The 20116-nt window shown below is 32.8% G+C and overlaps 2 protein-coding genes across 5 annotated transcripts; one reads left to right on the forward strand and one right to left on the reverse strand.

Moving 5' to 3' along the window:
* Positions 1-5742: 5742 nt before the first annotated feature.
* LOC132302914 (probable serine/threonine-protein kinase PBL3) lies at positions 5743-10929 on the forward strand. Of its 4 annotated transcripts, none has more exons than XM_059799921.1 (6): positions 5743-6147; positions 8457-8800; positions 8884-9019; positions 9795-9931; positions 10012-10135; positions 10253-10929. In XM_059799921.1, exons 1-6 carry the CDS (start codon positions 6075-6077, stop codon positions 10708-10710), a joined length of 1272 nt encoding a protein of 423 aa, XP_059655904.1. In that variant the 5' UTR covers positions 5743-6074; the 3' UTR covers positions 10711-10929. The 4 variants fall into 4 exon arrangements, with proteins under 4 accessions (XP_059655904.1, XP_059655905.1, XP_059655907.1 ...); XM_059799922.1 differs by having other exon boundaries at positions 8463-8800; XM_059799924.1 differs by having other exon boundaries at positions 5743-6138; positions 8463-8800.
* Positions 10930-11520: 591 nt separating this feature from the next.
* LOC132304797 (probable serine/threonine-protein kinase PBL11) lies at positions 11521-14735 on the reverse strand. Its single transcript, XM_059802516.1, has 9 exons — positions 14663-14735; positions 14180-14263; positions 14001-14090; positions 13725-13802; positions 13375-13661; positions 12516-12651; positions 12283-12419; positions 12021-12144; positions 11521-11915 (listed from the first exon to the last, which is right to left on the reverse strand). The coding sequence occupies exons 1-9, from the start codon at positions 14733-14735 to the stop codon at positions 11605-11607; spliced, it is 1320 nt and encodes a 439-aa protein (XP_059658499.1). The 3' UTR covers positions 11521-11604.
* Between the last annotated feature and the right edge of the window lie 5381 nt (positions 14736-20116).

A 20116-nucleotide genomic window follows, 5' to 3' on the forward strand; every position in this document is an offset into this window, starting at 1 on the left:
TATTTATTTGTTCCAAAATAATTATTCCAATTCAAAAGTTACTGTATTATATTTTATAACATTTTCAATTTATCTTTTTTGCATTGAACTTATAAAAATAATTACATATAAAATATCATAATATCATTGTGATTTCATTATGGGTAAATTTAATAATTCATTCACTACTAATATAATAAAAAAGATTAAAAATCACATCTTAAAAAGTTAATTTCTTTAAAAAATACTTAAAATGGGTTAGAGGGAGTATTGTTGAGAGCACATGCGGCACATCTCAAAGAGATGAAAGTAATAAATGTTGCACAGTTTATTTGGATGTAATTTGTTCAAATCTTAGAAGTGATCAGCGTAATTTTCGCTTCTTATAAATGTACTCCATCTTTAATATGAAATGATATAACTATTTTTTATTTAATTTATGAAAATCATTTTTTTTTTAATTTTTTTTTTTTAAGGCAAATATTTATCTTAAATTAGTAAATGCATAGAGTTGAAATATGATATTTCAAAATCTACTTGAGGCACTAATCTACTGGGTTATCGAGGAATCTACTATAAAAATCAAGTATGAGGGACAAAGATCATTGAGAACCAAATAATACTCAAATTTTTCTACCATTATTTGCATATTTTAGTAAATTTTTAAGAAGTTATAATACTGATTATATTTTAGAATTAAAATGTATCAGATTTTGTTATTTTAATTCAATATGCATAATATACCTTTTGAACTTCAAAAATAAATATATATAAAAAAACAAAACACCTTTTGAACAACTATTGAATTAATGATACAATCAAACTGGTTATTAGTACGGAAATTTGTTCTGTTGAATTTGATTATTTAAATACTTTCCGATAAAAAAGAAAGAAAATAATTTGATTATTTAAATTACACAACTGATTATTTATATACATTTGTGTATATATATAAGGTATATCAATATATAATTTTAGATAGAGACAAGTTCCAAAAACATCTCTAAAGTATTCTTTGTGCAGTACATTTATCCCTATTTGAAAAAGTGTGTAAAAAATACCCATAATCTTTTCACACTGTGCAAAAATACGCTCCTGACATAAATTAGTGATGCAATACTCGTTTTGTCTTTTTACTCTTCCGAAAATGCCCAAGGGGGTATATATATGTTACTAATCTCATAATATCGGGGTGTTATGTGTATATGATTTTTTTTAATTTTTATTTTTTTTCTATGTATATCTCTAAACATTTTTTTTTTTTTTTTTTTTTTTTTTTAAACTTTGAGAATTTGTAGATCAATGATTTGAATTTTTTGAGATTTCAGTTTACTATTTTCTACTAATTTTTTTTTTCTTTTTCTATTTATTTATTGTACCAACACTGTTTTAAATAATAAAAAAATCCCAATATTTGCATACACTGGTTTTCAAAGTTTGGAGCAGATTTTTTTTTTTTTTTTTTAGTTTGCACTTTATTTTTGTTTTTTATTTTCTATTTTTATATTTACTTTTCTTTTATATTTATATTTTTTATTTTTATCTTTACTTGTTCATTCCCAGCGTCCTCCAATATTGTCCTTTTCTGTCATTTTATAAAATTATTTATTTTTATAAAATGGTTCAATAGGGTGATGTAATTAATTTAGGGTTTAAATTTGTCAGAGGGGTCTATTTGTACCAAATTGAAACTTTAGGGGTTTTTTCCACGTGAGGGGAGTCCTCCAATAGTGTCATTTTCGGTCATTTAACAAAATTATTTATTTTTATATATTTTATAAAATGGTTCAGTAAGGGTAATTTAGTTAATTTAGTGTTTAAATTTTTTAAAACAATCTATTTGTATCAAATTGAAATTTTAAGAGTATTTTTTGCAAGTGAAAAGTGTTATATGCACCGTGAACAGAATTTTCTACACTTGTAATATAGGTTGACCCTTTTAGATATTGTATCAACAGAATTTCACTGAAGAACACTTTCTAATATAGGTTGAAGTTTGGCATATGTAAGCCATGACGGCATGATTTGGATCTAAAAAAACCATCCCAATTGTCAGCATTATAAAAAAAACTCTGAATTTATAGATGTAATAATGATGTAAGATTAATAAAACCATTATTTTAGTAGGATTTTAGGATAATGGAGATCGGATTTGAGGTTGAAAGTGGCTAAACTTGCACCTTTGAGTGAAATAAATACTGCGATTTAGGTCTATTTTTAACAAAATTGTCACACAATAAATAAATAACTTAGTAAATTAACAAAGTTCAAAGTGACATTTCTTTCGCCTTCAAGTTTATTGTTATAAGAAAATCTTATTCCACATCCGATCCGGATGAGAAATGAAATAGGTATATATAGATTAGATATTAGCACCATTTACCTTTCTAATGTCTATGGGAATAAGGGAGGTTTTGTTGAATGTTCCATTCAACCTAAATATATTTTAAAAATATATATATATATATTTTGTATTTTTTGGTATTTGTTTGTTGTAAAATATTTACGGACAAAAAAAAAATTAGAAGCTAACAAAAATAATTTATTTATTAATTTTCGGTAAGCTATTTTATACACCCCACCCGATGGACTAGATCTAAACTTTTGTACCAAAACATAAAAAATATATATATAATAAAAAAATAAAAATAAAAAATAAAAATTACTTGAAAAAATAAAATATTTTATGTCAAAATAAACGGAATGTTCAACGAATATGAAAAAAAGAAAAAGTCAATAGATTTCTAAGAACTTAATGCCGTGAGGGAAAAAAACAAACATGAGCACATGTGCCTCACTAAATAGAAGTAAAGTTAATTGCATGAGTTTTGCATGCATTAATAATTACAAATGTGGAATCTAATGTTTTTTTTCTTTTTCTCAAGGGTAATCACGAAGAGTGCAATACCATATCTATCCCACCCACCTCCTATGTGGGATGATGATGAGAGGGAAAATTTAAAAAGAGAAATGATAAATATCATGAAAATTATTTTTATGATATATTATCGTGAATGAATTTAATTAGGTTTTTTTTTTTTTTTTTTCCAAGGTAGGGATTCAGTTAGGGTTCATGTGCCCTAATTGAATGTTTTTCAATATTTTTAAATTTTTTATTTTTGGGAATGTGTGTTAGAGATAAAGCTAACTCAATGAAAAAGAAAAAGTGACACGGTGGATAGGGCCTACAAGAGCGGCGCAATAAATTCTGCTGACAAAAAACAAAAACGTTATGGTAATATTATTTCATGGTGCAGATCTTGAAATTTCTTTTGACGTATATTATTGCTCAATTAAAAATTTACATTACATTTATATTAATTAACTAGTAAAAAGATTTTTAGAATTTAATAAAATCATGAGAAATTTTAATTTTAAAGTTTAAACCATTAACATATGATTTGATGATAATCATTTATATAATTCTAAAGTTTATCAAATAATTAAAATAGTGAATGACAAATATAATATTTATCTCAATTATAAATAATTCTTAGAATATGATTCAATAGTTTATCAAATTTTATAAAATTAATCATAAAAACCTTCAAAATCTAATACAACTACAATGATTTGGATTAATATAACGTCAAACTCAGTGTTACTCTTCATTTGGTTGCTAGAAAATAAAAAAAAATAAAAAAATTAAAAATTTTAAAAAATAAAGAGAGAGTTCACGATGATTGTTGATACATGGCATAGAGAAAAAATGTAAAAATACATTAAAAAAAGTAAATAAATAAATAAATAAAAGCACTAATGTATATCAAGTATGGGTGGCAATTCATGTTCACGGGTCGTAATCGTATTGTATCGACTTAAGGGTATTATACTAAATAGCTCAATCCGAACACGACCCGTTTAATAATCGTGTCAAGAATTCTCAACACTAATATGACTTGTTTATTATACGAGTTATATGTGTAACCCGTTTAATGACCTATTTACTAAGATAAAATATTATATTATTTAAATTTTTAATAATACTCAATTAAACAATAAATACTAAAAAAATATAAGTTTCAATCTAATTAAATTAATAAATAATCTATAGTTTACAAAAGAATAAATTATAAGATATAGTTATTTTGGAATTTAAATATAAATTTATTTATGACACGTATAGTTAAACGGGTATAAACGGGGTTATACGGGTTGAACCCTTCTATCCAAACACGACACGATTAAATAAACGAGTTAATTGTGTCAACCCATTTACGATTCAAATTCATTTAAGGTTAATTCAAACCTACTTAACTCGTATCCTGTTAACTAATCGTGTCAAACTTTGTTACCCCTAATATTAAGGGAACAATTTTACAATTTACATGGCATTAATCCACGTCATCTTAAACATAGTCATGCAAAGAAATCAGAAAGCAAACATAGGGATTAGTCAATAAGTTTTACTTTTTGTTAGATTGACATTTACATGGTTATGATATATATATATATATATATTTTGAGGAACCGGTTATAAGTTGACACATTGCTATATTTTAAGAAATTTAATACAGACAGGAAAGATCCAAGATGATATTCAGACTTTGTATCTAGCAAATGTGAACCATGGAATGATGATGGCAACTACTTGTCAACTGTTGTAACTAAGTCAAGCTGTAATAAAAATAAAGAAAACTAAGTCAGGCAAATAAAAATCAATTAGATTGACATTGACATCCATTTTATAAAGCTATGACTAAAATATCTTCAAATAATATAAATTTTGTTTAATAAATGCCTTGTAAAATTAGAGCAATATTGAAATTTAGATATAAATAGAGGAAGCAATTGTTACCAACTATCATTTTCAAGCGAGCAATGTCTGCACATTATGCAAGAGTAGACTATTTAGCGTTTTATTAGTTTGATTTCCTTTAACCGGATGTGAAAAATTAATAATGTTCTTATATTATAATAATATCTTCTTTTTCTCAAAATAAATGACTACCTTTCCATATTTATTTGTTCCAAAATAATTGTTCTAATTCAAAAGTTAATGTAATATATTTTACAACATTTTCAATTTACTTTTTTTACATTGAACTTATAAAAATAATTAAATATAAAATATCATAATATCATTGTGGTTCCACTGTGGGTAAACTTGATAATTCACTCACTACTAATATAATAAAAAAAGATTAAAAATTACATCTTAAAAAGTTACTTTCTTTAAAAAGATACTGAAAATGGAACACATCACGCAACAAATCTTAAGGAGGTGAAAGTAATAATGTTGCACAGTTTATCCGGATGTAATTTGTATTAGCGTAATTTTCGCTTCTTATAAATGTACTCTACCTTTAATATGAAATGATATAACGATCTTTGATTCAATTTATGAAAATTAAGTTTTTTTTTTAGGTAAGAATTATTAAAAGTTAAATTAGTAAATGTATAGAGTAAAAATCAGGTACAAGGGACAATTTTTTATTTTTAGTATGAGGGACATTTAGTTTAATAAAATATAAAAAGAAGGATGCATTAAAAAAAAAAAAAGTGTATTTTATAATTTTTATTTTATACTTATTATATCAAAATTTAAGTGGGAAAATTCCTGGAAATAGGATAAGGTATAACAGTAACAGAAAAGTCAAGGAAGAAAGGGATAGAGTAGGATAACAACTGTCTCACTTTGTCCACACCATGCTGAGCTCAAAACCAGTTCAAGGGGTATTTGAGTAAATTCACAGCCCGGAGTGACGAACACGATGACAGAACAAGTCTCGCGGTCTCACACGTATGTCGTTTTCTATAGCATCACGATTCACCGTGTGCTGTTGGAAGAAGGCACTCTGCTTCTTCTCTGCGTCTTCTTGTCTGCTTCCTTTGTTTTTTTTTAAACCCTCTCTTCACTCCATCCACCGATTCCCTTCTCAAAAAAAAAAAAAAAAAAAAAAAAAAAAAAAACACCCAATTCTTTTTCTCTCTTCTTTGAAGTTTCTAACAAACCCAAAATCCAAAACAGAAGTACTAACTCGTTCACTCTCTTCATTGATTTGGGTTTTTAATATAGATTTTTGGTCTGACAAGAAAAGGGGTCTGTAGTAAATTGTCTCTCTCTCCTCAGTTTTCAAGTTGGGAGCTTTTTAATGGGGAATTGCTTACATTCTTCAGCCAGAGTTGATACTACTCGGAGCTCACACACCACATCTGGTAAGACTGGTAATATACACACACATCTGTGTTTCTCTTAAGTTTTATAATGTTTTATGCTATATGGATTTCAATGAATTTATGGCTCTGTTTTGTTGTCTCCATAAGCATATGGGTTTTGAAATTAGCCTTTTCTTTTTGCTACTTAATTGCTATCCCTTTGAGGGTCTGATTGGCTTTTGAAGTTCCAATTTTGATGGGCACAAATGAAATGTTTGACCTTTGGCTGGTAAAGCCATTTCCGGTGGATGTTCTGCCCGTTATATATGACTTTGCCACTGATTTTATCATCTGGGTTTCTCTTTTTAGGACTTTTAGGTATAAGTTGCATAGCAGAAATGGTGTTTTTATTTTTATTTAAATGATTTAAAAGCAAATCTTTATGTGGGTTTCTTTTTTGTTCCTTTGTTTTTTAGCTTTTTAAGTTTGGAGGTTTTTCTTATGCTGGTGGTGGAGGGGTTTCTTTGTTCTTGCGGCTGTGGACCCTTGTAAGGTTTCAGTTATTGGATCTGTGTATATCTCCATTATTGTTTAGTGTTTTGATTAGATGGCTAAACCTATTATCTGGTTCATTCTTCCATATTTTGGGATTACTTTACCCATGGATCTTCATAATTTGTGAATTATTTGATTAATTGGCATTGGTGAGTGTAGTGATATGAGGGTTTCTTTTATTTATTTAAAAGAGTGTAATTAAATGGGTTGCTTCAATATTTTGATTTTGCTCATCGCACCTGATGTGTTTCTTTGATTTGTAATGTGTATGTATGATTTCTTTTAGCTGAGCGGGGTTTATTACCTCTAACAGTGATGTTGTGCTCTGATTTGGGGACTCCTGAGAAGGATTCCTCCTTGGCCTAATAGTATTTGAAAATTCAAATGTGCACCTTAATCTGTGTCTCGGCATTGTTTTGGAGGATGCTTTCCGTTTTATGAGGTGAAGGGGTGTCTAGAACAATCTAATGAAGGCTTAACCTGTCTATAGAAGATAAACCAATAGTCTACTGCCCCAATTCAGTTAGAGAAGCATTAAAAATACTTTAAACTGAAATATATGAAAAGAAGCATACGGAGTTGGTCTTTTTGTTTAACTGAATATCATCAAAAATCATCAATATATTTATTTTTATATATATCAATATATCAAAAATCATCATGAAATATATATCATCAATATATATCAATATATCAAAAATCATCATGAAATATATGATTTTTGTTTAACTGAAAATCATCAATATTAAGTATAATTTAAATTTTATAAGTTTTGTTACAGTAAATAGAAAAAAAACTGTGCCTATTGTGAGAATATTAACTTTATTTATACACTCATTCAGGAAAAGAAAATAATAACTTTATTTTCTGACTTATATTTTGCAACTAGGAAGTCAGAACTTTTGGTAAGCTCCCGCCAGTTTTCTAAAGAAGGATCTTTGAAAGGTTGATATTAGTTGAGATGAAATATTTGAACTTGAAAGTCATGGATTATTTTAGATGCGGAGGGACAATAATGGGTTTTGGTAAACTATGAAAATTAGAAGGTTGTAGAATAGATATCTCAGAAAGTTTAAAATGAAAACATGCAATGGGCAAATTTAAACTCTAAGGAATTGCCAAGTATGAAAAATATGAAATCCTGGAAAAGTTGGTGAATCTTGTTTTGCATGTTACCATGAATGCTTGTCAGAACTTTCAAAATATATACGTGGGTACGTGTTTGAACAATATGATTCCAAAAAGAAACCACATTTGTTGACATTTGGACTTAAAAGTTGCATGGAAGATGGACAATTTGACATATTAGCAAAAGTTTTGCCAAAAACCATTGTTTTAGTAGAAGCTAATCCCTGTAGAGGCAAATTGGGGGCAGGTAAATAACTCCCACTACAATAAGTGAAGGCTGAGGGGAAAATGTGATTTTGCATGCAAGAATAAGGGAGATGCTCAATGTAGTATGTTTGATCTGTGGTCAAACTTAACGAGTGATGCTATGATCATAAAAATTCATGTTCAATAAGATCCTTGATTTGAAAAAACCTTTTTAGCAAGCCGGATCTAGTAGTATAAGATTCAAAACTCTGTATTTGAACGCTTCAGCTTTCTGTATGCTTCCCTTTAGAGTGGTCGAAAGAATCTAAGTAATGAGAACATGAGAATAATCCATATTCTTTTATAAATAAAACAGAACATAATTATGTTTTGAACTATCAGAAGTTTGTAATGTATATAATATATATTAGACACTTCGAAGAAAAGCACGGATAGGCCGTATAATCACTATTTGATTATTAATTCTGTATTTTATTTTTTCCGGTCAGCTTCAGGGGCCTCAAAAATTGCCAGCAGAATCAGCAATTCTTCAACTCCGTCCAGCCTGACAACATCTTACAGTGAGAGGAACAGTATTGAAAGTCTTCCAACTCCAAGATCTGAAGGCGAAATATTGTCATCCCCCAATGTGAAAGATTTCTCATTTATTGAGTTAAAGAATGCCACCAGAAACTTCCGCCCTGACAGTCTTCTTGGTGAAGGTGGATTTGGTTGTGTTTTTAAAGGATGGATTGACGAACATACTCTTACTGCTGCAAAACCTGGATTTGGTTTGGTCATTGCTGTCAAGAAGCTTAAACCTGAAGGTTACCAAGGCCACAAGGAGTGGTTGGTATGTTCTTCTTCCATCCTTATGAGTTGATAATTCTCACAATTTTTTACATTGTCCATTTACTGATGGTCAATTGTTTGCAGACAGAAGTTAATTATCTCGGCCAACTTCATCATCCAAATCTGGTTAAACTTATTGGGTACTGCTCTGATGGTGACGACCGTCTTTTGGTCTATGAGTTCATGGCCAAGGGGAGCTTGGAGAATCATCTGTTTAGAAGTAAGTTGTTCATTGATGAACTGTTGGCAAGAATAGTTGTACTTCAAATCTTCTTACAATGTTCATATTAATGTTTACTGAATGTCCTTTTCTATTCTTTAATGGTTCTTATCACTGTAGCTCGATGTTTTCTTTTCATTTGGTTCTTCTGGATTTGCCGTCTGACAAAATTATAAGAATTAAAACTATCTATCTGCTAGGGAAGATGGCAATGCTAAATCAGTAAAAAAAAAAAGGTAGGGATTGAATTAAACCTGCGATATGTCCAATATGGTGTAGTAATCATCCCTATCTGCAACCAAATTTGTGAAACAATGTCTTTATCTTTTCCCTTTCTGATATGAATGTTTGAATTACATTGCCAAGGCGTTGAAGCAAACTATTTTTGTTGTCTTTTATGGACTATTGGTGTCATATGTTGGGCCCCCAATAGGATTGAGTTGATTATATAAACTCATCTGCTTTGCTTGGCATCCTGTGGGGACTGCCTGGTGACTTGAAATGTGATTTTTAAGGGGAAGAAATCGTACGTGGATTTAAATTTAAATTGATTGCTTCTATCTGGTGTATTAAATCAGCCTCAAAATCTTTATGACTCTAAGTCTCTAACATACAGCGCTTATGTAAAACTGATGTGTTTATGGTCTCTTTCCATGAGCTAATTTCGGGGCCTAATGTTACTTTATACAAACTCAAATGTACTCAAATTCAGCATTTATGGGTATGACTTAAAGAAACATTTTGTTGATGTTCAACCTGATAACTTGTTTTGCAGGAGGGCCCCAGCCACTTTCTTGGGCAACAAGGATTCAAGTGGCCACTGGTGCTGCTAGAGGTCTCTGTTTTTTGCATGATGCTAAAGACCAAGTTATATATCGTGATTTCAAAGCTTCCAATATCCTACTAGACGCGGTACGCTGAATGAAAAGAATTGCTTTGTCTTTTATTAATTTTATTATATATCTGGCTTTAATGTTGCTTTGTGGATGCAGAACTTCAATTCCAAACTATCGGATTTTGGTTTGGCCAAGGCAGGGCCCACCGGTGATAGAACTCACGTGTCCACTCAAGTAATGGGTACCCATGGCTATGCAGCTCCAGAATATGTTGCTACAGGTCCACCATTGCCCATTTTATTGTACTATTGTTACTCATTTATTCTGAATAATCTTAATTAAAAAAAACTTGTCATGGTAAACACTTCACTGTACTAAAGCTCTTGCTGATGAACAGGTCGATTGACAGCAAAAAGTGATGTGTATAGCTTCGGGGTTGTTCTGCTGGAACTATTGTCTGGACGTCGTGCTGTTGATAAATCGAGGGTTGGTGTGGAACAGAATCTTGTGGATTGGGCAAAACCATATTTGGGCGACAAAAGAAAATTATTCCGGATTATGGATACCAAGTTGGAGGGCCAATACCCTCAGAAAGGAGCCTATGCAGCTGCTACCCTTGCCTTACAATGTCTAAGCCGTGAGCCTAAAGCCAGGCCACGAATGGCAGAGGTTTTAGAAACACTAGAGCAGCTCCAACCACCAAAAAATTCAACCAAACATGAGCAGCTCCAAACACCAAAAAAAACTGATCCTGTCCGTAACTCGCCATTGAGACAGTTCCAATCACCTAGAAATCTGACACCCTCTGCATCCCCATTGCCAACCCATCGGCGGTCTTCACGTGTACGTGTATGATGAGTTGGTTAACTGATCATTATGTCAGGCATGCTAGTGTAAATTCTTTTGCTTCTATTTTTTGCTGCTCCTATATATATATATTTTTTTATGGGAATGTATTTTGAAAATTTTGCATTATGCAGAACATATCATTATCGCCTGTATTTTATATATGTATCAGGAATTCAGGATAGCTTTTTTCCTTGTTGGGTGATGCAAATGATTTGTTTGCTTCAATTTCTTCTGCACTTGTATCTGTTTGTTTGTTTCAGTTTTTTCTGTATCCCTATGATTGTGTATATATATATATACATACACACACATATTTGGTTACATGAATACTTTACTGTGCAAACCTGTGAATGCTTTGTTAAGATAGACATTTATGTAACAGTCACTAGCATAAAAAAAAGCTGTAGGTGAGTTAACACATCTTCACTTAGCTCCAGAGCTCATTATTCTAATGTTAATCCCCAATGCCTGAGCTTAGTTCTTACTTGGTTGTATTGAGAAACTATGACAATAAAATAAAGTCTAGATGTGACAAACATGTTTTAGATTATGCCATTCTTTTGCCTTAGATGAAACTTTGGTGAACACTAATTTCTAATGTCAAACACATGGAGTCTATATCATCTAACCAACTTGGAGACGACACCATTCTGAATTTTGGTTCATTTCAAAATGGTAGGTTTTTTAATGGTACAAGAACATTTACACTATACAAGCAGTATGAACTGTAAGTTTTGAAGTAGTTGTAAATGTAGAATAACATAATTAACAGAACTAGCTTTACAGTACATCATGTACTTCTGTTGTGAACAGACATTTTCTTTCTTTCTTTCTTTCTTTTTTCTTTTTGCGGGTATAGGGTAGCGATTCTTACTTTCTTGGTGAACTTTGATGGGAGCTTTATATCTTTTGCTCTAGTTTTTCAAGAGCAAGAACCACTTCAGTCATTGTTGGCCGGCATTGGGGGTCCAAACAAAGGCATTGCAGGATGATTTGAGCAAACTCGCAAGCTTCTTTGATTCTTTGGTTCCTTCCGAGTCTCTTGTCGATTACACGACAAACTCCTTCCTTATTGTCAAGCAGTGGTATAGCAAACTTGGCAAGATCCCCCGTCTTCCCATTCGAATACCTCTTTACCGCGCCAGAACCAGAGAGGATCTCCAGGAGGACTACCCCAAAGCTGTATACGTCTGTTTTTAGCGTTAACCGCCCTGTCATATTAGATGTTTTTAGCCCATGTATAGCCATAGCTAGAATGTCTCACTTTGTTCTGTATAGATGTAAAGAATGTAAAGATGTAGACATTATTTGATTACCTGTTCCAACATACTCAGGAGCAAAGTAGCCTTGGGTGCCGAGTATTCTGGTCACTATAGGAGTGTCGCTGCCTTGGGAACCAAACTTAGCTAGACCGAAGTCAGAAAGTTTGGCATTGAAGGCCTGCAATATCACTTTCGCGGTTGGTATTTATAGAAGAATGAATACCTTGTTTGTATGAAGATGTTGTAGAATGAAATCATTGCGTCTTAGGTAACATTTTGAGGGCGTGTAGATGAGTATCGATGAATTAAAACTTACATTGTCGAGCAGAATGTTGGAGGACTTGATATCGCGATGAATGACTGGTTTAGCAGATGTGTGGAGATATTCTAAACCCCTGGCTGATCCAAGAGCTATTTTGATTCTCCTGCTCCAATTCAGCTCTCCATTGCCTGCTTATGTCAAAACAACGACAATTGTTCACTATGGTTTCTGTTAGTGCATTACTGTGGCTAAATTTGGGCAAGAAATTAGATTCGGTATGTGCGTACCTTTTGATAGATGGCGTTCTAAGCTTTTCTTGGTCATATACTCATACACTATAATCCTATGTTTATCCTCACAACAAAAGCCCAAGAGCTTCACCACATTTGGGTGGTTCAATCTGCTCAGAACATTCAATTCATTCTGCAGGCAGAACCCTATAATAAAGACTATTGTTGCAAAAACCTAGTAGAAAAATTACGTCAAACACAAATTTTATGTGGTTCACCCAAATAATCAGGGTTACGTGTACGCCTTCACGGATTGCAGTGATTTCACTTATAACAGATAATGATAAGAGAGTTGATAATTAATAGGGTGAATTTCACTTACCTCCTTTGAAGTTTGTCAATATCCCACATAGAATCTCTCTACGTTTCATAATCCCACTTACCTCTCCTATCAGTGACAGTTGTCCAATTTGGTAATGGTAATGTGTTATTTTACTTTCTTGCCCATAAATTGTATAAGGTAAATGATGTCATTTCAGGCATTAGAAGGGCAAAATTGACCTTCTATCTATTTTCATAATCCTACTTACTTCTCTCGAGGTTTGTCTCCTTCAGGTGCCCTAATTAAAGGAGGGAATTTATTACATAAACCACAACCTCAGGAGAAGTAAATGAGATTATGAAACATCAAAAGTGTTTATGTAGGATATTACAAATCTCGGGGAGGTGAGTGAGATTTATTGAATGAATAAATACTATGGCTCTCCCACTGGAATTACACGTGTGGAATATAATTAAATACTTATCCAAAAATTCGGACTAAGGTGTACAATATTTAATCTATGAGACTTCACACTTTCCATCAACTATGTTTTGATTGCGCGCGCGCAGAGAGGGAGGGAGAGAGAGAGAGTACCAGCCAGTCATCACAGCCTTGAGATCCTTCATTTCTGAGCTTCTTGACGGCAATTGGAGTGCCAGTACCAGGTTTTGCAGCATTCATGGTGCACTTATCAATCCAACCTTTATAAACATCACCAAAACCACCTTGACCTATTATATTCTTTTCACAAAATTTTTGGGTGGCAATCTTCAACACACAGTAGCAAAAGTGGTTGAGTTTGTAAGAACAAAGCACATCCTCTTGCTTTCTCCCATTTGAGACATTATATATATCATCTCTCTCTTCTTGCCTAAGCTTCTCTGCATCAAATAACACACAAAGATCAACACACAGTTGAAAAGAATGTATAAGAAAACATATACCTTTCTGTGCATTTGAAAGAACATCTTGAAGTGGATTAGAAGTTCTTCTCGGAAGAGAATTTTGGTACTCTGTGACTGCTATACACAAGAGCAAACATGTAAATACAATTTAATATACGAAAAGAATGGAAACGGAGGAATTCATGTGGCCGGCCCTATTGGTTTGGGATTAAGGCATATGTGATGACGAAACCATGAAACGTCGTCAACACTTGCATGAAAATTGAATGTAGATTTTCATGTACGTGTTCCACTGTAATTGTAGACAATACTAACCTATATGTGTATTTGAAGAAACATGTGAATTCTTCTCTTGCAGTGGTTTAAGTTTCTTCCCAGAATAAAAAAATACAGCTTCATTGACTCCTGTGAGAACAGACATAAAAAAGGTTGTTTACCCAAAAAAAAAAAAAAAAAAAAATCACAGATATATTTTTTTGTTAGGAAATACTTACCTTTATGTGAAGAGAGAGAGGAAGTTATCTCATGGAGTGGTTTAGAAGTTTTCCAGCCACGAGAAATATGGGGATCATTGACTCCTTCAATCAAATGAAACAGCTAGAGTTGAAAACAATATATATATATTTAGATATATATATATATATTTCAAATATATTTCTTCCAACATCTTTTTGAAAACCAAGAAACACAGGGTTTGTTGAAAAAAAAAAAGAAAAAAAGGAAAGAAAAGAGAAACTGTATTCAAGAAAACACATACCTTTCGGTGTATTCGAGGATATGGTTACTATCCTCCTCCTAAAAAGCTTAGAATTTGTTGGTGGATGAGAAATCTTGATTTCATTTTTTCCTTCCAAACAATTACAAGTTAATTTCAGAAATGGGTTTTTCACGTCACGTCTATATCTATGAAAATTCTTTTTTTTTTTTTTTTTGAAAAAGAATTAGAAGATCAATAACCAAAAATGAAGAAAGCAAACCAGTGGAAGGTTTAGCAATGGCAACTGATTGGTTGGGATCTTTACGCTTCTTCCTGAAACAGCAATTCGCCATCAATGGAAGTGGTTAAAAACTCATGAGAGAAGAGATCAATGAACAATATTAGTTTTTAGAAAGATTATTAAAGGAGATAGGTGGTGAAGTTGACTAGATAAATTTTTTTTAGTGAGTTTCAAAGTAGTTTTTGACGATTACTTCTAAGTTTGTGGCTTGCAAGGATGTTTCATATACATATAGTTTAATATATGTACAAGGTTCATGATTATTTATTTAACAAATTAATTGAAAAAGATTGAATCTAATAGGGATCCCACGATCACAATCATCCAATGATATTTGTAAGAAACTAGGATGAAAGAGGAGAGAAGTGGTTATTGGATCATATTGTTGTCATATCCAAATTATTGTTATTGGATTCGTTTATTTATTGATTTTGTGTTTTTTAGGGGGAAAAAAAAATGCTACTACTATAAACATGTGGTAAACAGAGGTGTCAGTGCTCAAACCCAGATTCCTTCCTATGTGTCTTCTGCGCCACTAATCTTGTATGTTCATTCTGTATAAGTAGTGCAACATGCTACAAGCTTACAACATAATGCAAACATGTTTGGGAGCACCGAATTTGTGATTTGAATTTAAAATTTTGAATAATATTTCTTCTATTTTCAAATCTTAGACTTTGATTTGGTACTTCCAAACACAACGTCAAATACATTTCGTTAAGTTTACATATTTGAAAGATGTAAGTATCGATTAAGTGGCAAGTTGAAAGTCAAAATAAGCTCACACAGCACTGGATCATAGCACACGTAGACATACATACCTCTTTGAAAAGTCAACAAAACAAATCAAAACTTTGGCACAGGTCAAAGATGCAAACTTCGAGCCCTAATAAAACCTTGTTGTATTAAACAGATCATCAAACCGCGACGATACAATTCTGAGTACAAACAAAACCCTAGCAACATGCTAGGTAACCAAATCTCGATGTACAATCTTGATTATAAGCAAAATCCCTAACAATCTGACAAGTCATCAAACCTCGATGATAGAAGTCACACATAAAACCCTAGCATTGGCAAGGTCATCAAATCTTGAAGACATAATTCTCGAGAACAGATAAAGCCCTAGTAACATAGCTAGGTCACCAAGGGCTCTCCAGTTTGAAAAGTTAAAAAGTATCAAATGAGATGAAGGCCGGTAAGTTTATCTCTAGTACTCATAATTTCCAGAGATATTAGAAGGATTTTGATTGAAGGATGTGAAGGCAGAACATGCCTAGACTTGAGTGTAGGCCTAACCAAAGGGATGGTGAATCACGTGCCTGAACAACCCTTACAATCACATTTAATACACTGGTGAAAACCATTAATGTTTACATAACGCTTAATACATTTAATGCTTGTATCAAAATAAATATGACTTGCCAAACTAGAGGCATAGTTTAAGGAAGGATTGGACCCCGTAGGTATGTAAAGCCCCAAATCCCATGATCCGGTGCATTAACTAAAAAACTCAAATCCGACCCGTAGACTCAGGCCACAAATGCGGAAGCTAAAAGCCACAATAGTCTACATGGATAATGTGTCAAAATAAGTCAATTAATATCATAATAATCATTTAAGAACATCCTATGTGGTCCCAAATATTAAAGGGATGTTTTCGTCACAAAAATGCATCCTCAGTTTATGAGATTACATGAATATGTCTCACTAAAACGGGTATAACTCACTATTTGGTTGGAATGTTTGTGTGAGATTGGTATCATTGGAAAGCTAATTTAGAGACAGCCAGTTTGAGCACAAATTTGACCCTATTTGGATAAAAAAATGTGGGATATATATGTTTGTTTAAAGATGGAAAAGCAATGTTAATGCAACCAGGGAGTTTTAGTCGGCTGAGTCTCAAGTTTCAGCACCATTGTTGGAGTGCTTAATGCATTTAATGTTCGTATCAAAATTAACATGCCATGCAAACTAGAGGCATAGTTTAAGGAAGGATTGAACCCCGTAGGTATGTACACCCATCATGACTTAGTAAAGGAGGTCTCGAAAAAAAAAAACCAGCCCCTCGAGGACTAGCTGGTAATACCCTATAGGACTATAAACACCATTATTTGAGCAAGCATTAAAGGCAACATAATTAAACCTTATACGTACGCATATAGACAAATATTCCTACCTTCATTAGAAAGTTTCTTTGGCTAGTATACTTCTTTTCTTTCATCCAGAGCCCCTCTCTGGATCTCTTACATTTGTGTTTTGGTATCTTTATTATTTTGCTGAATTTATTGTGCATTTATTACTCCATTTGGGAACTTCGATATATATGTCATTCTCTAGACATGCAAATGTGTAGCTCACAATGTTCAGGTCTAGGGTTATTACACTTAATTAGCCCGCTTGGTCAAATGATTTACACTTATTGATCTGTATTAATTAGTTTCAATAACCAAATGCAAGATGTTTATCTTCAACAATGTTTTACAAAAGATAATCAAATAAGTACATAATAGACTAGTCACATAATTAGTCACTAGGAGGGTCTAATATGGACCATAATACATAAAAGTATAAAACTGGTTCATATTCATGAATATAACTACGAGGGGTTGAAGAGGCTTTCCACAAAGGTGTAGTGAGAGAGTTGCGTATGATGTATTTGAAGGAGCTTTTGTAAAATGATTTGAACCATCCAGTATAGTACAACACGCTTACTACACTGCAGAGAGTTCCAGATCCACGTTTCATAACTATATATGTCATTCTCATAAATGTTTCCTAAAAGGTTCCCCACAAGGTAGTTAGAGATCAAAAAGCCAGGATTACCTGGGTTGTCACTTCAATATGGTTGTTAAATAATATTAAAGTTAGAGACTTACTTATATATATATATATATAAGATATTAGAGTTAGAGATTTTTTATGTACAACAACCGCCTCATTTGCCCATAGTTCACATGTATAGGTTTACTTGGGCAACACTCACACATCAAACCCCAGATCCTCGCCTATATAAATCTATGTATTCTTATATTATACAAATGAATGCAATACATTGTATTTATTCTTTTTCTCTATACTTCTAATATTGTATCAAAGCAATGTTACTAAACCTCCCTTATCTCTTCATATTTGTTTTTTTTTTTTCTTTTTTTTCATCTTTTTTCTGGCCATTGTTCATCATTTGTTTTGGAACTTATGTTCATCCTTCTTAATGTTGAAAAAATCATCCTAAAAGGACCTGTCATGTGCCCCCACGCACCATTAGAAGTTTTAATCTTCATACTGCCGTTGCTACGCCCCACTAGCTCCTTTCACGCGCCACCACGTGCCTTTGCGTGTTGCCACATGCTCTCTTTTTAGTCCTTTTGCACCATATCAGTTGCAAAAAGCCACATGTTTACCGCATCAACATACAGTCAGCAACACTACCACATTAGCTTTGTCAGGTCATCCGCCACATCAGCTGCCCGTCAGTATAAAGGTCCCACTTTTGCTGCGTCAATACTGCCACATCAGCACTCTGCCATGTCGGACATAACGTTAGCAGATCCGCCACATCATTTTACCTTCCACGTTAGTAGACACATCATCATCTGCATAGCTTTAATTACTTTGCCACTTGAGCAGTGTCAGAATATTTTTTTGAAGGCACCAATCCAGTTGAATTTTTCTTATTGATTCTGTGACTGTCTTGGTTTTTAGGCCAGTGCGTTCTAAGATAAACCTAACGTAAATCCAATGATGAATCCATAATGCGGAAGCAAAAGGTGTAACAATGGTCTCTAAGAATACTACACATTTATAAAACACCAATGTCATCCTCAATGAGGTCACGAAACCCAATGAAAATGAATGCGGAAACGACGTCTCAAAAACGGACAAGAATGAACCCAGGGGCAAAATGGCCATCTTTGAAAATATAGATTCAGATACTATTGAGCACACCACTAGAGAGACAATAAAAAAACCAATCAATATGGACTTAAGAATCGCATGATTCAGAATCCGGACGAAGGAGAAACGGACATACAAAGCAAAAAGGATAAACTGATAATTATTCAGGAAGGTTCAAGTGCAACCGAGCACACCGTTGGAAAGACAGCAAAAAAATAGTCAAGTTAAAAAAAAAAATTCACTCGATTTGGAGTTCGGACGAGGGAAAAAGGTCAAAAACAAGAAAAGGGTCATGACAACTACAGTGCTGCCGACCCACTGCTGCTGCAACTGAGAGTAAAAACGGGCATCTAAACGGACTTTTTTGGAAAAACTCAAAGAAGAAACCCCCTTCGAAATCGAGTTTTCTACCCGGATTTGCAAACGAAACAAAAAAAAATGCATTACAAAATGCCTAGAATGCCCCCAAGAAAATCAGGTCAAGAGGGTGAAAATCAGTCCTAGCTACTGCCCAAGAAAAGGAAATGGGGCTTCGAGAGGTTTTTAAATTGCCTAAATTGAAGATACAATCTTAAAATACACCCACAAGACCCTTGGAAGTTTCGGATCGGTCATCACACTTTTCAAAAATAAGTCGATGAATAGTACCAAGTACACTTGTATTAAAAATCAAAAAAAACCTGGCAGCAAAAATTTTTCGGGAAAAAATTGGTTTTTAAGGGCCAAGATGATGTTTTCTGGAAAAACACAAAAAAGAAACCCCCTCCGAAATCAAGTTTTTTATCCGACAAAGCAGGCGAAAATGAAAAAAAATACATTATGAAATATCCGAAATGCCCCTAGAACATAATAGGGTAAAAACTAAAAAAAATGCAACCTTAAGTTTTTGTTTCATCAAGAAGAGTATTGTTTGCCAAAGTGAACATGTAAGTATATGTAATATTATAAGGTAGACGTACTACAATGTCCTACGGCCTCATGGCATGTTGAATGTAAAATATGACCCTTCAATGCATGAAATCTCCTAACTTCCATAAGCAACAATGAAGTTAAAAATTTGCATACATATCACCTAAGTGTCTTTGGCCCTTGGCCTCATTACATATAAGTCAAATACATTGCATAGAGTGTACTTATGTGCACATTACATAAATAGAATTAAATATACACATTTTGACAAATAAGCTTATAAGTGGCATTTCAAGCCAACCTTTACAAAAATTAAAATCTTCAAGTCTACAATCATTCAAGCAATGATGAACATCATGAACTAAGTCTTTGTACCTGAACAAAACCCCCAGCAACTTCGGGATGAGTAAACAAGTTTACTCGTAGGGAATGAGCATGCATCGACTCGATTTCTTTATAGATTTTTACATTAACTTGAACAATACAAAAGGGTCATGCCACCTAACGTCTATGTCAAAGTGAGACTCAGGGAGCATTCTAAGCTATCTTAGAGTATTTCTAGCATAAATCATATCCTTCATGCAATTCCAAACAACATAAGAACATACTATTCAAAGTAACAAAATA

Source organism: Cornus florida, unplaced genomic scaffold (genome assembly GCF_030987335.1).
Source record: "Cornus florida cultivar Cherokee Brave unplaced genomic scaffold, ASM3098733v1 CherokeeBrave_3.0.0_Hap2_Chr04, whole genome shotgun sequence".
Lineage (NCBI taxonomy): Eukaryota > Viridiplantae > Streptophyta > Magnoliopsida > Cornales > Cornaceae > Cornus > Cornus florida.

What these genes read in the sequence shown, in the direction of transcription:
- LOC132302914 (XM_059799921.1), top strand. Translation starts at nt 6,075, where the DNA reads ATGGGGAATTGCTTACATTCTTCAGCCAGAGTTGATACTACTCGGAGC. An exon ending in CCAATATCCTACTAGACGCG is followed by an intron (nt 9,932 to 10,011) that starts GTACGCTGAATG and finishes TTGTGGATGCAG; the next exon opens with AACTTCAATTCCAAACTATC. An exon ending in TCCAGAATATGTTGCTACAG is followed by an intron (nt 10,136 to 10,252) that starts GTCCACCATTGC and finishes GCTGATGAACAG; the next exon opens with GTCGATTGACAGCAAAAAGT.
- LOC132304797 (XM_059802516.1), bottom strand. Translation starts at nt 14,735, where the DNA reads ATGGCGAATTGCTGTTTCAGGAAGAAGCGTAAAGATCCCAACCAATCA. An exon ending in AAGGCTGTGATGACTGGCTG is followed by an intron (nt 12,652 to 13,374) that starts GTACTCTCTCTC and finishes TTCTGCCTGCAG; the next exon opens with AATGAATTGAATGTTCTGAG. An exon ending in CCAACATTCTGCTCGACAAT is followed by an intron (nt 12,145 to 12,282) that starts GTAAGTTTTAAT and finishes GTGATATTGCAG; the next exon opens with GCCTTCAATGCCAAACTTTC.